At 39.5% G+C, this 19,951-nt stretch overlaps 1 protein-coding gene across 1 annotated transcript in view; it reads right to left on the bottom strand.

Annotated features, from left to right (window-relative positions):
- Nucleotides 1-10,865, bottom strand: part of HNRNPLL (heterogeneous nuclear ribonucleoprotein L like) — a 28,432-nt gene extending 17,567 nt beyond the window's left edge. Inside the window, exons 1-6 of the mRNA XM_072988305.2 lie at nucleotides 10,536-10,865; nucleotides 8,087-8,205; nucleotides 5,731-5,968; nucleotides 3,296-3,383; nucleotides 2,610-2,704; nucleotides 2,456-2,528 (exon numbers count right to left, since the gene is read on the bottom strand). Of these exons, the coding sequence (XP_072844406.2) occupies nucleotides 2,456-2,528; nucleotides 2,610-2,704; nucleotides 3,296-3,383; nucleotides 5,731-5,968; nucleotides 8,087-8,205; nucleotides 10,536-10,715 (793 nt within the window). The 5' untranslated portion in view covers nucleotides 10,716-10,865. The remainder of the gene's footprint in view (nucleotides 1-2,455; nucleotides 2,529-2,609; nucleotides 2,705-3,295; nucleotides 3,384-5,730; nucleotides 5,969-8,086; nucleotides 8,206-10,535) is intronic.
- Between the last annotated feature and the right edge of the window lie 9,086 nt (nucleotides 10,866-19,951).

Here is a 19,951-nt window from a genome sequence, read left to right on the forward strand (position 1 = left end):
TAGAATTGTCATTTTCCTTCCTACTAGACCACCCACACAAATGACTGCAATCTCCACATTAAGGCTGCAAGACAATCCTGTAAGGATATCATGGAAATTAATTCACTACCATGAAGAAATTTTGAGAAAATAGTTGCATCCAAATATCACAAGCTAAAATTAGGTTGGTGGTATATAATGTTTGATTACTATTATTTGCCTCCTTCTGCAAATGGGAGCAAACCACTCATCCTTTAGCACAGTGGAAAGTCAAATTTCATTCTGGCTAGCAGCCAAAAGACTATCTCCCCACCCATCCTGTAGCCTGACTACAGCAATATTTGTCCAAAATTGATGTATTTAATCTTAATTATCCTGAGTGACCTACAGAATCTTCCATCAAATGGAGTCCTTTTCAACCGGAAACTGGGATGTACTCACATTGAGTGAAAACTTCATGCTTCCATTAGGTTAATTAAGGTTTTTAAAAATTATATTTACATAAAAATTACTAATGAAATCAGTATATAGGCTCTAAATAAATACAAACAAAATGGATTAGGAATAAAATAGCTGCAGATGTTTTTTTTTCAGCAAAGCAGTTTTTTTTCTTGGCAGCATACTGCCACTGTTACGCAGGCTTGGCAATGGAAAAATCAGGTTCAGCTTGCCTTGTTCTGAAGTTCAAATTAGTTCAAATTCAAGTTAGTTCACTTGAGCAAAATTACTCTCTTAGCCTAAAATATCTCACAGAACATATACTAGTTTAATACAGTCAGAATGTTTAAAATTGCTATTTTAAATTAGCTGATATTCAGTCCAGCACTAAATTTGGTATATTCTCTCATGTGAACAAATTCAAATGGGAGTCTCTTTTATGGAAAGCATGCTGAAATCAGCATCCTAAATTTAAGCTGGAAAGGCAGGCAACAAAGAAAGAAACATGGCAACTGTTCTGGAAATGAGATGACTTTCAAAAGCAGCTTGCAATATGGCACAAGAACTGCTGTTAAAATAAGATCCAAAAATTTCTACTTGACTCTGTCAAGTCTTTTAATACTCCTGTTTCATTTACAGAAAGATTTCTCATTTCCCATGGTTTTGTTTACTGAGGCAAGTCACAATTAATAAATACTATCTGAGCTGAATGTCATGTACTTGAATATACCTCTTCTTAATTCAGAAGTGTTACAGCAAAAATAGTTACCAGGCAGTTTGATTAAAAGAGTTAACTTTAACATTACTGAGGTTGGATGAGCTGCTAACCAATACTGTAGCCCCCTTAGTAACCTTTTACAAATATTTAATTCTGCATGTGTAAGACCTAAGTTGTAATCATACATTTCACAAGCCAAAGCACTACCAATAAAAACCAGTCTTTTGGCATGTTAAAAGACTGACTGAAGCCTTCATTTTCATGTTTAGAATTTAGAAGATACTCTACCTTGATAAGTTAAGTTCCCAACTTCATGTTATAAATGCCTAAATTTTTAAAAAGTACATTACAGTAAATTATATACAAGTCATTTAGTTACAAAGAATATTTACAGAAATCAGACTACATAATTTTTTGTACATTTTCATGCAGCTGCACTGCTGAAAACAATGTTTTAATTATGCTTTGCAGCAGAAATGCCTAGATAAATTGTACTGTGTGCCAAATATTGGTGCCTGATGGGAACTGTCTGACAGGGTGCTGAAGAATTCCAAATAATACTTAAAATATGCGTGGTGCTCTAAATAATATTTACATTGGAAAATCTAATATCTATTTTTCTATTACATACAAGAAAGAAAACCAAAACAATGTACAGTATTAGAAACAAGATCTTGGATCATCCATTTTATGCAGTTTCATTCTACAACTGTATTTTAGGGACATAAGACTGGAAACAAAGACATGCAGGCTGGATTAAAAAGGATACAGTCTACCATGGGATTCATACCATGCAAACCAGAAGTATGTCCTCCTTGAAATGCTTGTAGTGATGATGCATGCAGTATGCAGTCAAAGTGAGTTGCAAGTCTGAGGTTTTTCAGAGGGCTTTCTGATGATGCCGATGTAATGCATGATGAGGTGTAGAGTCAGCCTGCTGGAGTCCTCTATCCTTCTTAAAGCCTCGTCCAACATATGGGGAAAATCCTTTCCATGGAGAAGTAGTGTGCAAGTTTGTAGTTTGTAAGAAATAGTCTGCATCAGTGTCCTCTCCTCCAAAGAGTGAGAGCTGCTTGGAGAAATGCAAGTCCTTGTAGTGCAAACATGCTTGCATGTGGGGGCTCCTTGTTGAACTAAATAGCTCAATATTACCAGCAGGGGACACTAGTGTTGAGTTATTCTTTTCCAGGATTACAAGATGTCTTTTACAACAGGGCTTCACCAGCAATACTTGGCTTGAAATGACTAATGCATTAGACAAGCTAACTGTCCAAATATACGTATTTGAACAACATTCAGAATGATTACCAAAACACTTACCTCGTCTGCCCAGATATGGTTTAGTATAATCCCAACTATCATTGTCATTTCGAATGACATTAAGACGAGTTGGCTGTTAAGATACAAACAGACAGTAAGTCTTATTGTTTTCCAATCAGGGGAAAACAGAAGCTTAAGGAAGTATGAACATTACCCTTGCATATTCAATTTTTAGTGTACAGCATCCTGCATATATATCCGCTCCATTCAGTGCTGCTTTTGCCTTCTGAGCACAAAGAACCGATTCAAATGTAAATCATGTTAAGAATTTTTATTTAAATCCATCTCTTCCTCTCCCCCACCCCAAGAACAAATCAAACAGATACAAGTTCTAATAATTTAGATAAGAACAGGGCAATGTGTAGCCTGCATAATTAAAAAAATTGTAAACCGCCCAGAGAGTGCTTGTAGTGCTATGGGGCGGTATATAAGGCCAATCAATCAATCAATCAATCAATAAACATCTGTGCAATAAATCACTTGGGGCTCTTTTAAGTCACACTCAGATTACATGAGGAAACATCAATGTTCAGTTTCTATATGAATTGCTTTGATAACTGACAAATCTGTCTCAAATTGGTGTCAATCCCCTCAAGATTAATTTCATGTGGTATATTCTAACAAGTGGTTTCCAAAATGTGTTCTATATTGGAATACCCTAGTTTATGTGCTATTACACTGTCTACACCACCTTCCTAACAAGACTGCTTGCCTGACAAGATGACTCAAGGGAGAGGCACAGAACATTTCCCCCTTACTAGAGGACCTGTGAAATCCTTGGTAGTTGATGGGATGGGGCCCTACAACATAAACTATTCAAAATAAGTCATAAAAAAGGATATTCAACCATGGCTTGTATTCCATTTCTCTTGAATATGACAATACGCTGCACTTTCCCAACAGGATTGCATACTGTATACAAAACATCCTATAAAAGAAAAGAAAAACTATTCATTTGAAACATTGATAAATGTTCACCAATATTATTATTTCATAATTTATTGTTTGGATGAAAGCCTGTAGAGCAGGGGTCCCCAACCCCCGGTTCGTGGCCTGGTGCCAGTCTGTGGCCATGGCAGGACCGGGCCGCAGAGACAGATTTCCCAGGCCCCCACATGCAGAGCCCGCCACCCGCACGGGTGCCCCGCCTACCCACGAGTATGCCCCTCCCCTCCACGCATACATGCCCGCACCCCGCAAGCGCAGGGGTGCCCCCCTGCGCACGGACCCTGCCCCTCCAACCAGTCCATGATACAGAAAATGTTGGAGGCCACTGCTCTAGAGAACTCTCCCCAAATCAAGAAATGCATTTATCCCTGGCTAAACCACTGTTCTCTCCATCTTCCTTGAGTAGTTATATAACCATGAGAGAATAGGTTTTTAGCTCATTTAGTATATTTAGGTTTAGTATATTAACAGAATACAATCCAAACAGCAATGCTATATTAAGTTTATCTGTTTGTGTTTAAAAGCTTTCTTTTCCTCTACTAGCTAGGGCTGGACTAAGAGACAGGCAAAACATTTTGCATCAAGGTTCCCTCTAAGCTGGGTGCGTATGCGCCTGTCTCCCTCCATGCAGTTGTCTTCCTCCTCTGCGCAGTGATCGCATTAGGTTCTAGTCATGACAGAACCCCGCATGGGGGGGCGGAGTTCCGTGCGCAGGAGCAAATTCGTATGCACAAGAGGCGGAGCCCTGCCCAGTGGGGCTGAAAGTTAGAGGGTACGTTGCTTTGCATGCATAGATGAACCTTTCTGGTTTTCCCTAGCACTACACTGTACTGTACTGTGCCCCCTTGCAAAACCACTACTGAGTGCCAAGGACACTTCTGAAATGGTGTATGATACAACAAGGGCAGCAGTGAGAGAGAAGAAATTCACTAAAGCTGCCCTGAACAAGTAGAAAGGTCCTTGTATTCACAACAACACTTACTGTAATCTCAATTCAAGTAATGGGTTTTACCTTTTAAGGATAAATTTCCATAACACAAACACAGAATGCGGGTCATGTTTCTGCCCATAACTAACTGCCTTACAGACCAATGCCAGAATAATAAAAAGCAAAACTATTTAATATGGGACAAACTGAAAGTAGCTTTTATTAGAAACATTTTATTCTAGATTGTTTGGCCAAACAGAAAGGAGTTTTTAGATATCAGACTCCAGATGTATTTAAAGATTATTCTTTAAAGGCTTCAGAATGGGAAAATAATCCATACTACATCATAGGAGGCTCATTAAGACAAATAAAAGTGGGGGACATCAACCAATAAGCAGTATTAATGGACAAGTACTGTATGGTGCGAAACCCCCCAAGCAATTGATAACTTAAATGAAAAATGCATACGGCAAGTCTTGCAACACATTATTAAAACAGGAAGCCATTTCTCCACTAATACATTTCTCATCCATTATGGTCTGCCTGAAAAACTTCCTCAAACTAACCTTCTGATGAAACAATTTCATCAATGCCTTTAATGAAACCAAATCAGTTATCTAATCCATTCTTGTACAACAGTTTACTAGATGAAGCAACCGTTTCCTTAACTTTTGGAACAAATTACTATGCAAAGAAAGGAAGTGTGTGTGTACATTCAAGGATGTGTTCATTTTCTTTACTAATAACTACAGACATCTGTACCAATGACTATACTACCCAGATGTCTGTAGTATACATTTTCTTTACTTATAACTACAGATATCTGCACCCACCAAAGGTCCACACAGGGAAATTATTCTCTTGATACTTTGCATCTTACATTCCACCCATCATTCCATCAAAACAGATGGAATTCTTGCCAGTAAATCTACAGTACCACCCCAATGATTCCATTACTAGCTGACTACTTATCAGGAGTTGTTTAGAAAGCACTAGCCAAAATTCTGTTAGTAAATGGCACTAGAGTTAGCCCACTGAATCAATGAGGCTTTAGTAAACTAACCCCTTCATAAATTCAACTGATTTAAATGGGCCTATTCTAACTGCAACCTACTATGCTAAAATAAGTTGCATTTAGAGTATGTTAATTTGAATCAATGAAATTTATGGTCAGGTTGACTCATTAAATCCACATAGAGTCAATGTGCCTACTTTTGTCTAATTTACTATATGAAGAACTGGATTTTGGCTACTGTTTCCCACTTCTCCATCCCATTGTTTCCATGGTCCACCAGTGATATGTGGTATACGTACCACCAACTGCAAATAAGTAGCATAGTCATTAGGAAAGCTTGTTACTTTGATGTAACTTAAAACAACATGCAAGAATAATACCTACCACAGTAATTGGATACAGAGGATTCTGAATTGACAAGAGAAGAACTTTATTTCCTCCAGAGGGGTCATCTGTATTTCCTGGCCGAGTAATTCTTTTGCTTGTAGAGTAGTTGAAAAATGCTTGTTGTCCAGCTATATATACTGGTTCATCTGCTGCAAATGTCACACACTTTTTGGCACTTTCAATATCTTCAAATTCTACCAAAGCTTGACGTTTAAATGGCATCATCATCACATAACTACAGCAGGAGAAACCAATAACATTATTAATTTAAGGTAATCAGATGTAAGCCATATTAAAGTTGAACATACAGAGTTTAGTGCAAAAATTATTACTGCAATTTTTAAAATTATATTTAATTTTTAATTAAGGATTTAGTTTCACAGAACCATAGAATAATTGAGTTGGAAGGGGCCTATAAGGCCCCTGAGTTCAATCCTCTGCTTAGTGCAGGAATTCAAATCAAAGTAGCTCTGACAGACAGTTGCCCAATTTTCTCTTGAATGCCTCCAACACTGGAGCACTCGCCACCTCCTGAGGTAACTGGATCTATTGTCGTACTGCTCTAATAGTTAGGAAGTTTTTCTTGATATTCAGCTAACCTGGCTTCCTGTAACTTGAGCCCATTATCACATGTTTTGCACTATGGGATGATCCTGCCCCTCTTCTGTATGACTACCTTTCAAATATTTGAAAAGTGCTATAACATCTCCCCTCAACCTTCTTTTCTCAAGGTCAAACGTGTCCAGTTCCTTGATCATCCTTGTTGCCCTCCTCTGAACTTGTTCTACTTTGACAGCATCCTTCTTAAAGTGTTGTGTCCAGAGGGAGACTTCACTGGATTTGGATACTATATTTCTGTTAATACAGCCTAATAGCATTGAGCTTTTTCCCTCCCAGGTCTAGAACCTTGCATTCATCCATTAAATTTCATTCTGTTGCTTTCAGTCTATCATTCAAGATTGTTTCGAATTTTGTTCCTGTCTTCTAAGTCATTAGCTATTCCACTCAATTTTGTGTCATATGCAACTTTACTAAGTATGCCCTGCAATCTTTTATTCAAGTCATTAATAAAAATGTTGAAGAGCACGGGACCCAGGACCGAGCCTTATAGTACCCCACTTGTTACCTCCTCCCAGTATGAGAAGGAGCCATTCATAAGCACTCTGAGCATAACTCTGAAATCAACTATGTAACCACCTGACACTTGGGACTATTCAGCCCACACCTCATTAGCTTGTTCACAGGGCACTCTATCAAAGGCTCTGCTGAAGTCAAGATATATTACATCTACAACATTCTCACTGTTTAGCAGGGAGGTTCAGCAAAGCTTTGACAAAGTGTCCGATTGATTGATCGATCAATAGCTCTCGCTCGCTCTTTATTACGGTCAAAAGACGAGCCACACCCATGATAGACTGATTAGTAAATTAACAAGGTGTAGGTTGGATTATATCCTTCAACTGCTGTATTCCAGTCATAGGAATCAATATACCAAGTATCAATTATCCTTATCAATTCATATTCATGCTCCTGGAGTAAGATTTCTAGTTCTTGTTTGTTCCCCATATTCTTGGCCAGTGTTCTCTCTAAGCTCCACGAGCGCATGCTTCCTCAGAGCTCTATCAGGGTTGTGCACAGGCAGCCAGTTTGTTTAATTCCCCTTTAAAATGAAGCCCAATCCACCCCCACACAGATGGAGACAGGTTCCTGGAGCAGCAGGAGAGAAACCTAAACAGATCGTTAGACCTGGCATTCATAGTGTGATTTATGGACTGCTTTCCTTCCTCCTTTATCATTACTATTGGGCTTCATTAGAACTGCTTAGTCTGTTTCTCTTATTGTACAAAAGTCTTCATCTTGCTTTACCTCTGAGCTTTACCTCTCTCCTTTTTACTTTCTTCTGTTTGTCTTTGAGTGCCTTTTTCTTTGTCTTGTTTGCCTTGGAAGGCTGCTGGGAAAACCCACTAATATATGATTATATCCAGAAAACATTTTTAAATAAGTGGCCTCCTCCATCAAACTCCTTTTAGCTCACCATGTTTGCTTACTCCTTGGGGTCTGCCCCAGTTTTATTCTGCTGTTGTGCTCTGTTAGAAGTCAGCAAACAGAAAGGCCATGCCAGTACTCATGGCTGCTACTTATTATTCTCAGCTGTTATCAGAATACACCCCTTTCCCTTAAATTGAGCACATTTCTTTACTTCATTCTAAATATAAATAGCACATTCAAATGTTAATGATAATATGAAGGTAGCTTCCCATGTCAGTATTTCAAATTATTCACTGTGAAAATAAATAAAAGCTTTATAAAGTTTGGTTTGAATCACAAAAGATACAGTATGCACAAAACATACCATATGGTTCCAAATTTTTCAAGGGCCTCCACAAGGTCTGCTTCCACAACTGATTCACAGAGGCCTCTCACATGGACAACGGGAGAAACAGAAACTTTATGATGACTACCACCTGCATCCTAACAAGAGCAAATATTTGATTTTATTATTTTTCAGATTATAATTACAAGATAAACTACTATGAACAATGAAGCGATAAAACTCTCACAAGTTGATCCTTATCAAATTGTAACCCATCATCTAACATTTGTTGGAATATACTTGTTCAAACCAAAAAATAATCTGAAAATATCTGATTGTTTGCAACAATACTATCATATGCAACATTGCAGCTGATTGGGACTCTATCCTCAGACATTGTTAAGAATGGAAACATTTCCACTGCTGCATATTTTTTCAAATCCTGTTTCAATTTTTAAAAAATGCCAGAGCATTTGAATATGTTTTATTTATGTATTTATTTAAAATATTTTACCCCACCTTTCTCCTTAAAAAAGACCCAAGATAGGTCCTTACATCATTTAAAAATATTTTTTTAAAATAATAAGTATACAAAATATTTAAAAAGAATTAAACATATATTAAAAATTGTAAAAGTATCAACACTACAAACACATGCAAAAGCAACAAGGCATAACAATCCGTTTGACAACCCCACTCAGGCAGCCAATCACTAAGAGAAAACCTGCCTGAAGAGGAAGGTCTTCTTCAGCTTATGGAATGACAGCAAAGATGGGACTACCTACCCTCCTATGGCAGGGAATTCCCATCTCTAAGTTTTACCAGTGCAGAAGGAAAGATGAAAAAAAAATCCCCTTCCTGTAACTAACAATGAAAAATGCACTTGCTTGCGATTTCTGAGATTAGGCTGCATAACCTAGATTCTACAAATCAAGATAGGTTTCCAGTATAGTACAGTACTTAACATTTTATTTTAATCATACCAGGCTTGACTTCCAGAATACAGAACTACAGACCTCAATATCAGACATAAATAACCCATAGTAAGATACACAAGACTGAATCCAAATTTCTAAAACACAATACTTAAACTTCTTGTCATCTTTCTCTGTTAACATCTTTGGTTAACATATGCCTAGCACAGGAGGAGATAGAAAAACCCTGAGACTGTAAGGATGGGGAAACCTTCCCTCTTGTTACAAAATTTTACTGGATACAGTATTAGACTTTTCTGAACAAAGTGTAAAGCAGAAAGAACAATGAAATAAAAAATGAACTGTCAATAGGGTCAGTTAAGTAGGTATAAAAGCTTCAGGAACTGGTTGAGTTTGTCATATACATTAAACATACAGTACAATAAGATTGTAACAGTTAGTTCACTGTAGCAATACGTGCATCTGATATTCATCTGTCAAGTTTTACTGTATTGGTAGTTCAAGTTAGCATTGCAGATGATTTTAAAGACGAAGAATAAGTGAGGCCTTTTCAAATTTACTTATCAATTTCTAAAATTGTACAGATAAAAAGAAATCCAAATGCATCATCATCTGTCTTTTAGTAACATTGCATTCAGATGTACTGAAGCATTTTCTAAATATCTGCCAAGTCTTCTTGAGAACATCAAATTTTTCACACTCTCTAAGCTAGCTTGTTATCATTGCTGTTACGCTGCTTAATAAAGAACTAGACCACTATATAGTTTGGATCCAAATACAACCTTTTAAATCAGTAAGTTCTGATTAATATGCCTTGCTAATTTCAATAAGTCTACTCAAAACATGATTAAGTGTAGATCAAACCCTTCAGCTCCTGGGATATATCATGGGTATAATACAAATACAGTCCGTAATCTATGGTAACCAAACCAACGAAGCATCTGGCAGCATCTTGAAAGTCTAACAACTCTTATTTGGTACAGTCTTTTGTAGAGGGCGGCCCCTGTGCACTTTAGAGACATATGAAACATGGTCTGCAGAAAATCCTTACAAGCTTACGCCAAATAAACCTTCCTTGCCTTTAAAATGCCGCAATACAATGGTACTTTCTTCTTCTTTCTTTCTTTCCACATACAGTACACATACACGTACATCCAGTACTTTTTAAAAAGAAGCAGAGACTACTTCCACATTTGTCAGATGGATGCATCGTGGCTTGGGGCCACATTCAGTTGAAGGCCATTAAGAATACCTCTCCCTGTGGAAGATATTCAGCTCAACTTTCCACATGCACGTTTGCAAGGAAAAATGAGGAGTAAAAGCAAAAATTTCCCGGGGGAGGGGGGCTGAAGGAAGAAACGGAGAGTTTAAGGGTGTAGTAATTCCACGCACCCTGACTCGGGAGTACGCCGTAGCTAAGGCTTACTTCCGAGTAAACGTGCCTAGCCCGTTGAGGGGGCGGCAGGCGGCCTCTTCCGCCCGTGTCCCGCCTTCCCACCGCAACCCGTGAGGCGAAGCCCGACGCCCCTCGCCGGCACTCGGGACCACCTTACCCCGCCGGAGAAACCCCCGCTGCGTGGGGCGGCCTTCTCTCGGCGGCTCTCGCCTTCCTCGGCCCCATATTCGATCTCGCCTTCTTCCGCGGCCGCGCTCGGCTTCAACCGCTTGGCCTGAGTCTCGTACGCGCCGTCCTCCTCTTCTTCATACTGTTCTCCAGACGACGGCGAGGACATGGCGGCGGCGGCAGGTCTTGGCCAAGAGAGGTGTGTGTGTGTGCGTCTGTGTGTGGAGATGTGGGGCGTCACAACTGGCAGGCCCAACGCGCGCGACGGAGCTGAAAGGGCCCGTCACACAGGGCCGGCAGGGATGCTCTCAGACGAGACAAAAAAAAACGCAGCTACGCGCGTACTTACACACACACATCTATTAACCACAAGCACCTTCCCTCACATACAGAGAGGCTGCGGGGGGGAAGAGGGTGATGCATAACTCTGTCCAGCCATTGGGCCGATTCGTGGGATCGGGCATCATGATTGGCTAGCGGGCAAGCGCCTCACAAAGCTTGGAACGTGCGATTGGAGGAAAGCGACGCCTATCACTTCCAGCTAACCACCCTCTCACTCCTCTTTTTTTTCCCTACGGCCTTCTCTGTTCTCCGTTGGCGGGTAATGGCTCCGTCTATTTCGTGAAGCGGGGTTCGGGGAAAGGCGGTACAGGGACGCGCATGGCAGCGCGCGCGAGCCGTTCCCGCGGCCAACGGTGGTGGCGTGAGGCCTTTTTTTTTTTTTTTTTAATTTCACGAGTTGTGCAGTGGGAATGAGAAAAAGGCTGTTCCCGCCGAATTGTGGGGGGGACAATAAAATAGTTCTCTGTTCTGGGCTGGTCTTTTGGGGTTGGTTTGTTTTCTCTCGGAACTCTGTAATCTGAAATGTAGAGAAGGCCTAAGTTCCTAGAGATCCATCCTTCCTTTCTCTCGTTGTTGCTTTATTTGACCAGACACAGCCCCTCCTGCAAGGGTGCTCCATAAGAACAAGCATACCCAGTAGAGGGGTCATATTTTTATTTCAAGTTTATGATAAGTAAACTAAAGCTGCAGAAAGAAATCAAAATAGTGGAATAGGGTAAAATTACGTTGGTGAAGGATATATGGGAAGGACGAAGCATTACATGACAATCTCAAAATATTAATCTTGGAACTGCAGATCCTGTTTAGTCAAAAGTTAGTTATCACTAAGTTTAATAGGGCTTAAGGAAAGTATGTATAGATTTGCAGTATTGGATCAAGTTATGCTCGGTGCAAAAAAATGATGTTGAAGCAAAGACAAGAAACGTGGATAACGGTTGTTGTGGGTTTTTCGGGTTCTTTGGCCATGTTCTGAAGGTTTCGCCAGTCTCTGTGACCAACATCTTCAGCGGACAGAGGAGTGCTGTCCTTCTGAAGATGCTGGCCACAGAGACTGGCGAAATGTTAGGAAGAACAACCTTCAGAACAGGCCAAAGAGCCCGAAAAACCCACAACAACCATTAGATCCCAGCCGTGAAAGCCTTCACGAAAACATGGATAATCTTTACTTGAAAATAGAGTATCTGCAAGTTTTCTCTTGGAGGGAATACAGACACTGGTTATTATGCTAATTCTCATAATGTCTTAATTTCTTTGCGTTGTGATTTCTGTTACAGTTTATCACATGCCCCTTCTTCACCAGCTGTACCTTTTGCATCTTGCTGCACATTGTTGCTGTTCTGATGTGGGCATGTTAAGAAACTTAAAAGGTGACACCATCACCTTGGCCACCCCACACCTCATGCCCTCTATACTGTCTTTATGTTGAGGCTGGGCAAGGTTGAGCTAATTCATGATACTGTACCATGTTGCTTTTCATTATGTCATATATGATATGGCTCCATGTTTGCTATCCTTCCGCAAACTGGCAAAGACCTTTCTCTTCAGGCAAGCCTTCCCTCAGTAAATCAGCTACCAGTGTGTGATTTTTAGATAGGCTGTTATACATTATTGCTTTGATTGGATTTTTAGTAGAGTACTACTGTACTTGTGTTTTCCATTTCTCAGACTGGCTTTTTGTACACTTATTGATTTTTGCATTAATACTGCTTGTTAATGTTGTAAGATGCTTCCTCATTTTGTTTGTAGTTTTAAATACAGTGGTGCCTCGCTAGACGATGATAATCCGTTCCACTGAAATCGCTGTTTAGCGAAATCATTGTCTAGCGAAAAACATTTCCCCATTGGAATGCATTGAAACCTATTTACAGTGGTGCCTCACACAGCGAGGTTAATCCATTCCGGATTAACCTTCGCTGTGTGAAAGCATTGTTGAACGGAACATAAAAACCCATTGGAACACATTAAACATGGTTTAATGCGTTCCAATTGGGCCGAATACTCACCGTTCAGCGATGCTTCAGGATGGCTGGCAGCCACTTTCGCACCCTCCCCTCGCTTTACGAGGGCACGAAAACGCTGCGCATGGCCATTTTGGGGCTTCCGGCGGCCATTTTGTAGCCGCCGAACAGCTGATCGGCGGGTCGCAAAGCGAAGGTCGGTAAGCAAACCGCTTATCGACATTCGCTCTGCAATTTTCGCCCTATGCAGGCACCGTTTTGCGATCGCATTTGCGATTGCAAAACCGTCCTCGTAGAGCAAATTCATCGCTCTACAAGGCGCCCGTTGTGCGAGGCACCACTGTAATGCATTCCAATGGGGAAGAATCGTTGTCTAGTGAAGATCGGCCATAGGAAAGCCGCTTTGCAAATCGCCGATCAGCTGTTTAAATCGCTGTCTTGCGAAGCTTAGGTCTCAAAAACACCTGTTTTGCGAGCACGGAGGAAGTTGTCAAAATCGTCGTCTAGTGAAAATTGGTTTGTGAAGCAGGGACCAAACATTGTCCAGTGAAATTCCCCTATAGGAATCACTGTTTTGCGAATCGCTATAGCGATCGCAAAAAGTCAATGTCTAGCGAAAAAACTGTCATGTGGGGTAACTGTCTAGCGAGGCACCACTGTATTGCCTTTTAATTATGTTAACCACCGTTTGTATACTAATTGTTTTCAACTTTAAATATTCTCTTTAATTGTTTGTAAGCCACCTTAGGTCCTTTTTCAAGGGGAAAGGTCGGTTAATATATTTTAAATAAATATATTCACATCAGGAGATGTGTACAGTAAGGCAAACATACCAACATCTTGTGAGGCTACAGCCTGGCATTGGGGATCTTAAATCCTGTGTGCCAATCATTTTCATGGCGAACATATTACGAAGATGGCATGGACAGTCAATGCGAAGTATAAGAGTCCTCTTATCCTGCTGTTGTGTCCACAGAGATAGACATAACACAGGCAATGTATGGTCTGATCAGGGCCAGATATATTGAACATGGATATGTGATCTCCCAGGAACCTTGTACTGAGATGGTCATAATTTCTGTTGGCATAGTAATTTTTTTTAACATCTTTATTTGGCAGTCTTGGGATAGTCATGTTTTGATTTAAAATTCAGTTCTCCTGGGAAATATGGAAAAGTTCATTGGGATCTGAACTGGAGCATCATACAGAAAATGTATTACATGATATTCAATTATTGACTGACCACTTTTTGAAGTGTCATGTTTTTAATGGTATCTTTATGTCTTACATGATAAGCTTTTTCTGAACTAGACAGGGGTTTTTGTCTTTTGCATATGGTTTCACCTCGACACCCTCCAGTTAGAAAGGAAGTGCAAGTACACTTGAATATAACCACAGAATTGCTTAAGCAATATCCTCCCCTGAACCAAAGTGGGGGAAGTAAGGAAAAACAACATTCAAAATACTGGGACCATCTAATTATATTGATAGGTATGCCATAATCATTAATGGTTATTCTTAGCACAATTTTATCATCTTAATTCTTAATTCAACCTATATTTATTCAACAAATAGACAGGTTATGTTCTTTTTGTCACAACAGTTTAAAGTCAATGTAATGAATAGAAAAGTTTGGCTCCTTTTAATACAAAAGCTTAAATTATAAAGGAAAAAGCTAAAGCTGCCATTTTTCGTCTACTGATATACAGTTTAGCTGAAATACTGTTTAACATAATAAGTCACAACTAGAATAGGCCTATTGAATTTGGGGGCGGGGCTTTGGTGAGTCACCTCCTCTATGTTTCATCCTTTCAGTTGGCCCATTCTAGTTGCAAATTATTACACAACAGGATTTCAGCCTGTGTTTGTTTGGCCATTTCCAACTTCTGGTTTGGCCAGTTTGAGAATCTATGACAAAATCCAGGTGTTACAAATTTTACTCTTACCCAAGCTCATTTTCGCATATGTTAACGCACTACTTTGAAGTTCGAAACAAGAAGCTTTTATGTGGCATAAACTGTTGCTCACTTATTCAGTTGTGTTATGTTGCATCTGAAAAAGTGGGCTACAGTTCACATAAGCCAATGCCAAATACAGTGGACCCTCGACTTACAGACAGCTCGACTTACAGACGTTTCGAGTTACAGACTTCTCTGGCTGCAAAATTTAGATTCGACTTGCAGCCAGAGAATCGACTTACAGACCAGAAAAAAACCAAAATGGAATAAAAATAGAATAAAAACCACTGGTTATGGGATTAATCGGTTTTCAGTGCATTGTAGGTCAATGGAGATTCGACTTACAGACTTTTCGACTTGCAGCCACCATTTCAATACGGATTAATTCCTTAAGTAAAGGGTCTACTGTAAGATTTTTGTATTTTAAGGTCCATAAGATTCTATTGTTTCTGTCACAACATACTAACACTACTTCTTTTTAAATTTATGATATATAATCAAAATTTACATTTCTCACTGTATACCCAGGGTATAATTATATTGACAAATAAAGTGGGAAATGCTCTGGGGTTGGGATGGTCTGATCTGCATTATTTTCTTTTGAGTACCTGATGTAAAAGTTCATGTCTAGAGCACTCCCCCATCTGTAATGTTTCACTTGGGCTTCTACTTTTGGAATCAAATGCATTCTTTTCAGCTCAGACAGTGTGATCGCTTGAGCCAATGTAGAGAAATGTTTACCAGTTTGGTGTCTAGAATATTAAAGGACGTTGTCAAAAGCCTTGCTGAAATTAGATACGTACATTATATCCATAGCATTCCCCTGATCTACTAAACTTATAATTCTGCCAGGAAATAAATAAAATCAATCTGGCTTGGCTTTTTAAAAATCCATTCAGGGTCTTAAAAATCACAGTGTTTTCTAAGTGCTCACAAGCCAAAAGTTTAATGACCTGTTCTAGAATTTCCTGGTATAAAGCTGACTGGTTAATTGTTCCTTATATCTGCTTTCTAAAGATAAGGATGACATTTCGTCACCGCCAGTCTTCAGGGACCTCACCTGTTCTCCAAGAATTTTCAAATATTAGAAATAGGCTCTGAGACTACATTTGAAGTTTCTTTAGTACCCTGTGGTACAGTTCATCCAGACCATGAAATTTCAATTCATTTGAATTGGTTAGATGTGCTCAAATCACCTCTTTGGCTGTCTTGGGTAGTAGCTTCCCCTTACTCATTTATTCTGCCTGCACTAGGTTGAGCACTATTTTTTTCTTTGGGGATAAGACAAAGGCAAAGTACACGTTCAGCAGTTCTGTCTTCTCTATGTCCCCATTAATCACTATCCTTTCCTCATAGTGGACTTGCCATCAATTCTTTGTTCTTCATCTTGCTTTGAGCATAGTTGAACCCTCCCTTTTTGTTATAGTTTTTAACCTATCTTGCAATTCTGAGCTCATGTGCTTTCACCTTCTTAACTTCCTTTCTACAACTACAGTGGGGTCTTGACTTGAGAACTTAATCCGTATTGGAAGGCTGTTCTCAAGTCAAAAAGTCTGTAAGTCAAGTCTCCATTGACCTACAGTGCATTGAAAACCGATTAATCCCGTAACAGGCCGTTTTTGTTCCATTTTGGTTTTTTTCTGGTCTGTAAGTCAATTCTCAGACTGCAAGTCAAACCTAAATTTTGCGGCCAGAGAAGTCTGTAACTCAAAAAGTCTGTAAGTCAAGCCGTCTGTAAGTCAAGGGTCCACTGTATTGGCTATGCATCTGTACTCCTTTGAGATTTAAAGCCCCCTTTCATTTCTTACACATGTTCTTTTTAAATTTTAGCTCATCTGAAATCTCCTTATGCAGCTACCCCAATTTCTTTTAGTGTCTTCCACTTTTCTTTTTCATAGGATTTGCTTGTGATAGTGCCTTTGTTATCTTCCATCTATCGTGAATTCCCTTCTCCTTCAGTATTTCTGACCATGAGATACCATTCCATATTTCTTTAGCTTAGTGAAATCAGTTTTCTTAGAGTCCAGACTGCTCATTACACTATTTTCAGCTTTCCCTTTTCTCGATATAACAAATTCCAAGATGGTATGGTCACTTCCAGCCAAAGTTCTCACTATTTTAATCTTGTCGACCAGTTCCTCGTCAGCTAGGACCAGATCTTGAACAACTGATCCTTTTGTTTCTTTGCTTTTAGCGTCATATTCCAAAATGTGGTACTCTGCTATAAACACACTCACACACACCAAAGACTTACAGCAAGTGAGTTTTATTTCATGTCTGCAGGCATGGAGAGAATGCACCTGGGGGTGCGGTCTCTGCTATTCAAGCATTCAGCAATACATTTTATACCCGACACAATGCAAACCCCCTCTGGCCAATCCTGACTAATGTGGAGAGCTCACATTCTACCTATCACGCGATGCTAAGTGCCCCTATGCCCATATATGTATCCCCCCTTACTACACTAACTCTACACTGTCTCATGTTTCTTAACTTGCACTTTTCACTTTCTCAATTTTCTGTGAACTTAGAACTATTACTTCACCTATCCATATCAGAAGGACATTTTTGGACCTTAGAATGTTGGCAGAGTATGGAATTTCCAACATTTACCAAAGTAATTGCAGTTTTCTTTTATTACTATATCTCTTTGGCTGTTCGGTAATCTGATCTAGATCATTATCCAGATCATCAGTCTGGTTAGGGAGACTCCAGGTCTTGAATCTGTTGCAACAGAAGTGAGAGGGATGCAGAACGATACAATGTAGCAAAAGGATGCACCCGGTCCTCACATGCTGGGAACCCTCCTCCTATGTCTACCTGGCTGTGTAGGCCAGGTTCTGCAAAGATGGTGTACCTTTCCCTTCCAGAACAAAAGGGCTACAGTATGACTGGGAGAACCTTTAAAAACTGTGCCTCACTTCCATACTAGCCTGCTTATGTTGAAATTGGCAAGGAAGAACGAACAAGGACAGCTGAGAGGGGAGCTGCTACATGCTGAGAGGCACAAATTCCTATGGCCCAGTCATGATATTACCTTAATAATATGAGCTCTTCTTAGAACAATAAGTTTGTGAGTTCGGGTGCTACAAGTAGTTGCTTTGTACAGTCATTCCTCTCACTAAGCTGGTGAGATGACATGCATGAAATAATGTATATGTATGCTTTATACTGCAGATTTACTGCCCAATACACATACAGCATCTTTATAATTTTGGCTGTACACAGATCAACCAGATTGCTTTGTAGTCTCAGCAGTAAATGAGAAAAGGCTGAACTGGGCATGTTTTTCCCTAGAGAAAAGAAGATTGAGGGGAGGTAGGATAGCACTTTTCAAATACTTGAAAGGCTGTCATGCAGAGGAGGGACAGGATCTGCTCTTGATCATCGCAGGGTGCAGGGCACATATGAATGGGCTCAAGTAATAGGAAGCCAGGTTTCAACTTCATTATTCTATGATTAATAGATTACAAGCTAGTGAATTAAGTTATAAATGAAAGGATGGCAACAAACTACAGTACATTATTAACTGAATGCTTTAAGCAAGAGACGTACTGCAACCAGGAAGGTTTCCATATGTAGTAACATAGGAAATACAGTTAATGAAGATTGCACAGTAACAACAACATTGACATTTCACATATAGTTCCTGCACAGAAAATATAGCCATATGTGGAAAGTTTCCTTTCAAAAATAATCTTAAAAGACTGTTGGGATTACTTTTGGAAATTAAATACGCCCCATGGCATCCTCATTATAAAAGGGATTTCACAAGAAAATTGGGACCTTCAAGGCGAAATTAGAAACCTGTCATTTCCAAAAGTTTTGTGTAGTTGATGGCATCATCAACCTTATATGGCATAATTTAAAGCAACAGGATTTCAGCTATCAGATTACAATGGATATAAAACTTAACAAAATTCCTGACCAAATGTCCTGAAAGATATGGGAAAACTAGATTTCACACACAAAAATGTTTTAAGTACTTGTTAATTACCTTTCAAGTGACCTTAGTTACATTTTAATTACAAAAACAGTTACATCTACCTACAACCACCTGTAACTAGTTACTTCAAAGTGCTGTCATAATGTGACATTTCCTGTTGATTAGCACTGTTGCAGAATTGTGAAACAATTAGCAGAGGTGCTGTAAGCTTAGCTGAGGTAGGGAGGGAAAAGCTTCTGCATCTCACTGCATGAGGACTGCCTGTCAACATCTCAATTACTATCATCCAGAAGAAGATGAAGGTTAGTGACAGCACATGCTGTGGTAGAGGGACTGTCATCCCCCACAGTTCAGATAGAGAAAATATAGAGCGGTGCAAGAACTGCCACCCACCAGAACCACCTATCACCAGAGCTTTTAGCTCCATGAGGAAAAAAATAAGGTTACTGTTGGCAGAGGCAGCTTCAAAATTCAAGATGGTGGCAGCTCTTATCCTAGAAGTGTCTTTATTGGTCCACAAATTCCAGTTAGGCTACTTTTCAGTCATCTGTTTTTAGAAATACCTAGTTTGGCGGGGTCAGTTTGTTGGACTAAGGCATTGTGGGAGTGGCACAGATATTTTTTGTTTAATTCTCTCCTTATGGCTTTAAAAGCTTTAGTGATGGACAGTTCTGGTGCTGGGTGTCCCAACTAGTTCCTGACAGCTTTCAAATAATATTGTTCCTTTCAAAGACCTTTTTTTGCTCTATAAAATTTTTGTAAAGATTACAAAGTAATTAAATTGGTCTAAAAATTTGGACTTGTGGGTTCAGAGAACCTATATGAAGCAAGGAGTGCATTAGTGCTTTTCAGAATTTTTGGACAACAAATACTATATTTCTCCATTCTGGGAGTTCTGCCTACCTTGAAGACATCTTACAAACACCTGAATGTGATGCATCTGGGAGAAAGGCCTAAATTAGGATGCTTTGAGATTTAGTTAGGCCTAGTACTGCTCAAACTTCCTGTTGTTCCCCCAGTGCTGGCTAGGAACTTTCTTTCTGAGTAGGACATTTGGAGAATTACGGTGTGTTTGTGATAGAGAAAATCTGAAAATCTCATCCCAACTAGGGCTTTTGGGAGCAAACCTGAGTTCAAATTATAAGGAGTAAAAGTTGAGGATTTTTGGTCTAGCTGTAGCCTATTGCTAGTTCTGTATCCA

Source organism: Pogona vitticeps, chromosome 1, assembly GCF_051106095.1.
Source record: "Pogona vitticeps strain Pit_001003342236 chromosome 1, PviZW2.1, whole genome shotgun sequence".
NCBI classification, from domain to species: Eukaryota; Metazoa; Chordata; class Lepidosauria; order Squamata; family Agamidae; genus Pogona; species Pogona vitticeps.